A 6,239-nucleotide genomic window follows, 5' to 3' on the forward strand; every position below is an offset into this window, starting at 1 on the left:
AGTGGTTTCGCACCATAACATTATTGAAGTGAGAGGCTACGAGTTTCCACAGCAACTCAGTGATGTGGGTAAGAACGTAAGAGGCGATTGCAACGTGTCATCGCTTCGGGCTGGTGGCACATCGCACTGCCCGGCTCGAAGCCGAGGACCCAAACGGCTCCCCCAGGGTCAAGTTCAGCTGCAGCGCAGGACGGGGCAACAGGGAGCCGTTTTCTCCAACCGCTGGAGCCTTTTTCCAGAGAGATGACGCTGGATGTGAGTTGGCAGAGCCGTGACCTGCCATCCTGGCGAGGTCTGTCAGGGCGCTGCCCTCCCATCCTGCCCCAATTTTGGGGGAATCCCGGCACCCTGGCCGCAGGATTCCTGCAGTTGATGCTGTGCCGTCCAATACTCAGCCGTTACACCGCGGCATCGCTGCTGGCTCATCGCAGCGTGGTGTCGCAGCTGTCCCTTGCAGCCCCGCTCCCTCCGGCTATGTCTGTGCAGCCCCCGGTCCCGCCTGGCGCCGGCTGGGCTCGAACCCGCGGCCGAGGGCACGGTCGCATCCCCTCCCGCCTGGCTCCCCCGGCGGCCGCACGGCGCATGCGCGGGGGCGCTACCGCTTCCGTGCGCCGGCGGAGCGCGGCGCGGCCCGGCCATGCCGTTCCCGGCGGCGCCGCCCGGAGGGGCCGCGGTGGGGCCCATGGGGCTGCGGGAGCTGCTGCTGAGCGCCACGGCCGCCGCCGAGGCGGGGGGAGGCGGCGACGAGGAGGTGTGCGTGGTGGGGATCTTCGGGAAGACGGCGCTGCAGCTGTGCTCGGAGAAGGAGGCCCTGGTGAGCACCGTGTGCGACCGGCAGGTCTTCCCGCTCTTCCCGGAGGAGCAGGACCCCGAGCTGGCGGACGGCGACCCGGGGGAGGAGTTTGACCTGGCGAGCAAGGACTACAACCACCTGGAGGCCTATTACAGCCAGGAGAACCGGGTGCTGTACCTGCTGCTCACGTCCATCTGTGACACGTCGCAGCTGCTGCGGGCCTGCGGGGACCTGGCCAAGGCGGAGAGCAGGGAGAACCGGCCCGGGGGGCCGGGGCCGCTGCCGCACGCCGAGGCTCATGAGTTCTGGAAGCACCAGGAGAAGCTGCACTGCCTGAGCCTCCTCTACCTCTTCTCCGTCTGCCACATCCTGCTGCTGGTGCACCCCACCTGCTCCTTCGACATCACCTACGACCGCGTCTTCAGGGCGCTGGACGGGCTGCGGCAGAAGGTGCTGCCCTCCCTGAAAGCCGCCATCAAAGACTGCCCGGTGGGCAAGGAGTGGAAGCTCAACTGCAGGCCGTGCCCTCCACGCCTTCTCTTCCTCTTCCAGCTCAACGGGGCGCTGAAATTGGATCCCGTCCCAAGCAGGGGCCAGGACCCCTGCGGTCACCTGGAGAAGCCGCCCCCCAAGAAGCACTCCCCCAAGAGGAGGCTGCAGCACGCTCTGGAGGATCAGATCTACCGCATCTTCCGCAAGAGCAGGGTCCTGACCAACCAGAGCATCAACTGCCTGTTCACCGTGCCCGCTAACCAGGCCTTTGTGTACATTGTGGCCCAGGATGGAGATGATCCGGTGGCCATGCTCCTCGAGCAACTCAGGAACAACTGCACCATGAGGGAGCCTGACTCGCTGCTGGCCCCCACGCTGTCAGGACCCAGGAGGTATCAGATGATGCGGCACGGCCGGCAGCAGCTGTCCTTCCATGCGGAGAGCAGCAGCAGCAGCTCCAGCTCCTCTGGGCAGCTTGTGGACTGCACCCTCAAGGAGTTCTTGTGGCAGCACGTGGAGTTGGTGCTCAGCAAGAAGGGCTTCGATGACAGCGTGGGGAGGAACCCGCAGCCCTCTCACTTCGAGCTCCCGACCTACCAGAAGTGGGTGGCCACAGCTTTAAAACTGTACGAAGTAACCATTGACGCCAAAGATGACGACCCGAACTCTGTCACTGGGGAACTGAGCTCAAAAATCATGAGCAGCATCAAAGTCTTGGAAAGCTATTTAGATATTGACACCAAGTTCTCAGAAAACCGTTGCCAGAAAGCTCTTCCCATGGCCCACAGCGCCTATCAGTCCAACCTGCCCCACAATTACACCATGACCGTCCATAAGAACCAGCTGGCGCAGGCCTTGCGCGTGTACAGCCAGCACGCCCGCGGACCGGCCTTCCACAAGTACGCCATGCAGCTGAACGAGGACTGCTACAAGTTCTGGAGCAACGGGCACCAGCTGTGCGAAGAGCGGAGTTTAACCGACCAGCACTGCGTGCACAAGTTCCATCTGCTCCCAAAAGCAGGTAAAGAAGCTCGCTGGTTATTTGGTTTCATGGTTTAATTTTTGTATCTGCTTTAAAACGGCTCGTTTTAGGCTAAGAATACAGACTCTTGCGTGTTTATGGAAGATGAAACGTTGGCAGCTTTAAAGCTTCATCTTTGTGCAGTGGGATTAATTGTAGCAGAGCTGTTGTGCAGGTTTCATTGATGTTGATGTTAGGAGCGAGTCCACTTTTAGTAGTAACTTTGCTTTTAGTTGTAACTGATTCCATCTTGCTAATTAGAGACATTACACTGGAGTCCTAACAAGAGATGTGTAAGAGAATAGAAGTTCTCTAGGAAGTATAAGTGGTGTTGTCCCCCCCTTTTTGTTTTTTTTTGATAGCAGGCAGAAGAACTATTATGCCTTTTAGGAAGAGATTGTAAAAACAAATAAGATTCAGTTTAGTGGTATAACCTACAGTGGAACTTCCTACGGAAAGTCGGAAAGGGAGGGGGTTGCTTGACAAATTGGCATTGCTGGCAAATAATTTTGCATATGTATAGAGCAAGGAGGAAGCAGTGGATGAAGGGAATTAAAGAGTCTCTGGCAGTGGTGAGCAATTTATTTAGGGTTTGATTGCTTTTGCTTTTAGGGGAAAAGCCAGAAGCAGACAGAAATCCCCCAGTTCTGTACCACAACAGCCGAGCTCGTTCCACTGGTGCCTGTAACTGTGGAAGGAAACAAGCTCCTCGGGATGATCCCTTTGATATCAAAGCAGCTAATTATGACTTTTACCAGGTAACTCTTACATCTCTATTTTTGCTTCAAGCAGTGCTTTTGCTTCATCAACAGGTCTGTATTCTGAAGTGACTAGAAGTAAGTTTCTTCTTGACCTTCTCAAGTTGTAAACGTTGCTTGAGGAAGGTGTTTGTGGGAACACAGTTTGCAGGATGGGCTGACCAGTGTGGGCAATTCCAGTGCGTGCATGTGGATCATCCGCATTTCAAGTGTGTTGGTTAATGTGGATTTAAAGTCCATCATGTGTGTGGGCTGTACTCCCATCGCTGCTTTGGTTCTCAAACCTCTTGAATCTTAATTGTAGCTGCTGAATGTGATGATACTGAACTATCTCATCTCAGAGACGGAAGATGAAAGTTAACCATTTTCTTTCTCATAGCTGCTGGAAGAAAAATGCTGTGGGAAACTGGAGCACATCAACTTTCCCATATTTCAGCCAAGCACGCCTGATCCAGCACCTGCGCGGGACGAGTCATCGCCCGCTCCTCCGGAAGGCGAGATCGAGAAACTTAAAGAAAAAGAACCTCAGACCCAGGGAGAGAGCACAGGCCTGAGCTTGGCCCTCAGCCTGGGCCAGTCCACGGGCAGCTTGGGCACTTACCCGCCGGATGCCCAGGGTGGAGGGGACAATGCAGAAAGTCACGGGCAGAGCGGAGACTCCAAAAGCGAGAAGAGGCCAAGCCTGGTAGACCGTCAGGCGTCCACTGTCGAGTACCTCCCTGGGATGCTCCATTCTAATTGCCCCAAAGGCCTTTTGCCCAAATTCTCCAGTTGGTCACTGGTTAAGCTGGGGCCTGCTAAGGCTTACAACTTCCACACAGGTTTAGATCAGCAAGGCTTTATCCCGGGAACAAACTATTTAATGCCTTGGGACATTGTCATCAGGACAAGAACTGAAGATGAAGGAGACTTGGATACCAGTTCCTGGCCTGCACCCAACAAGGCCGTTCCTGGCAAAAGAAGCGCGGTTGTGATGGGAAGAGGAAGACGGAGAGATGACATAGCTCGAGCTTTTGTAGGATTTGAATATGAAGATGCACGTGGTCGGAGGTTCATGTGTTCAGGGCCTGATAAAGTGATGAAAGTGATGGGAGGGGGGCCGAAGGAATCTGCCATCAAAGCCCTCAACTCTGACATGCCGCTGTACATCCTGTCCTCCACTCAGGGACGGGGACTCAAGCCACATTACGCTCAGTTCATGAGGCTCTTCGTGGTGGTTCCTGACGCTCCGCTGCAGATCACGTTGACGCCCCAGGTAAGAAACAGGAGAGGGAACCTGGTCACTGCAGAGACGGGTTCGGTTGTCGCAAGATTAATTGCAGGACTGGAAAGCACAAGGGTGATGGGCGAAGGGTGGCAGAGGGGTGCTATGAAAACCACTTTCCGACTCAAACGATTTCCATCAAGTTCTCTAAGGCAGCAGTTGCCAAAAGTATCTCTTTTATAAACAGCTGGGTCTTTTTAAATTTCCAGATTGACTTATGCCAGCTTTATACTTTACCTAAAGTAAGTTTAAAAAAATATCTTATCAAGGATGAATTCATAGCATTCCATACAGTAATAATTGCTTCTTTTTTAGAAGATGAGTAATGACTGCGTAAGAACAAATTCATCATTTTTAATGTCATAGGGAAAAGCAGTGACTCATTGCTGAGATTAATTATTATTTGTTACCCTTTGAATTCAGGAGGTGAAAAGGTGGGTTGTTTTTTTTAATTTGAGATTTTTTTTCCCATTTTCAAGTGTTATTAAAAAATGGAGAAGAAGCTCCACTTACAATCCTTCCAAATCTAGATCGGTTTAAAGTGAGGTTACAGCTCAGGGATATCCGTGCTACGGTGTTGAAATCCACTGTTAACGCAGCATTTACTGCTGCCCGAGAGGCTCGTGTTTGTGCTGTGGATCTCTGTGGTAGGAGCTGATATGTAGCCTTAAATTCAGCATCTTCACTGTGATGAAACTGGAAATGTATGGATATCTCAATAGTGGGTGTGCTGAAGTGCATAAGCTATCTGGAGGAAAAGCTTCATAGACTTCCTTGGATTTAATTTTGCTCTTAAGTTTGGGGGTTTTTTTTATTCTAATGATGTTTGATTATCTCCTGATATTTCCTTTTGTTCTCAGGTTCAGCCAGGGCCACCACCTTGTCCTGTATTTTACCCCGAGAAGCAAGAAATAACCCTTCCATCTGACGGACTGTGGGTGCTTCGATTTCCGTACGCGTACGTGACAGAACGTGGACCCTGCTTTCCTCCCAAAGAAAGCCAACAATTAATGAGTTACAAAGTTCTCCGAGGAATACTAAAAGCAATTACACAATAAGAATTATTTGGGTAGATTTTAGTTTAAAAATACTATGGTCAATCCAAATCATGGATTTTCATGCATGTCTGTTAGCAAACAGCTGTCAGGGCGATGTGTATTTCACTGAAATAGTCAGATTGAAAATAAGGTCTGATATCAAAGCAGATAAAGGAATCCAGGAGACATGTAAATTTTCTGTTTATTAAATTTGTATTTGTAAAGAATAAAAGCTGGCTATCACAATATACTGAGCCTGTATTACGAGGTGTTTTGATGATAGTGCTTTTCCCCATTGTATCTTCCTACATACATATTTCAGAATATTTTAAAAATTAGCATTGTCTGAAATCAGGAGTTTCCTTTGTCATATTGAGGCAATGGTGGGCAGAATCTTTTATTCTAAATAAGGTATTTTTATAGAAACAACAGACGCATTTAAGAGGCATGTGGGAAATTGTGTCTTTGCTCTTGTCTTAAAACAAAAGGCATTGCGGTTCTGATTTGTAGATTTGTATTAACACCATGGCCAGAAACTGTGCTTATCTACATCAAGTTGAAATATTTTACTGCATTTGTATTCATGGATGAGATTTTGTTAAAAGGCTGACTTGTATTTTGGAATGACAGATCTCTTTGGAAACTAAACTTGCTGGTAAATTTGTGGAAAATGTAGAGCTGTATAAGCTTGTTCATTATAAGCAGCTTAATTGTCAGTATAGCTTGACTTGTAGTGATTAAACAGACTTTTGGTTGCTAAAAGAACAGTTTTGACCCAATTTGCATTACTAAAATTGGATTTCTGCGCCGCAGATAAAGGCTATCATCAATTAATCAAGCTCCAAATTCTCCAGGTTAATATTTCACATTATCA

The 6,239-nt window shown here is 50.0% G+C and overlaps 1 protein-coding gene across 1 annotated transcript; it reads left to right on the forward strand.

Moving 5' to 3' along the window:
• Positions 1–26: 26 nt before the first annotated feature.
• On the forward strand, positions 27–6,040 carry SMG8 (SMG8 nonsense mediated mRNA decay factor). Its single transcript, XM_082068246.1, has 4 exons — positions 27–2,306; positions 2,919–3,064; positions 3,444–4,319; positions 5,189–6,040. Exons 1-4 carry the CDS (start codon positions 638–640, stop codon positions 5,384–5,386), a joined length of 2,889 nt encoding a protein of 962 aa, XP_081924372.1. The 5' UTR covers positions 27–637; the 3' UTR covers positions 5,387–6,040.
• The last annotated feature ends 199 nt before the right edge of the window (positions 6,041–6,239 follow it).

Source organism: Streptopelia decaocto, assembly GCF_964273445.1.
Source record: "Streptopelia decaocto genome assembly, chromosome: 18".
Classification (NCBI taxonomy): Eukaryota; Metazoa; Chordata; class Aves; order Columbiformes; family Columbidae; genus Streptopelia; species Streptopelia decaocto.

What these genes read in the sequence shown, in the direction of transcription:
- SMG8 (XM_082068246.1), top strand. Translation starts at nt 638, where the DNA reads ATGCCGTTCCCGGCGGCGCCGCCCGGAGGGGCCGCGGTGGGGCCCATG. An exon ending in CCATCTGCTCCCAAAAGCAG is followed by an intron (nt 2,307 to 2,918) that starts GTAAAGAAGCTC and finishes TTTTGCTTTTAG; the next exon opens with GGGAAAAGCCAGAAGCAGAC. An exon ending in AGATCACGTTGACGCCCCAG is followed by an intron (nt 4,320 to 5,188) that starts GTAAGAAACAGG and finishes TTTTGTTCTCAG; the next exon opens with GTTCAGCCAGGGCCACCACC.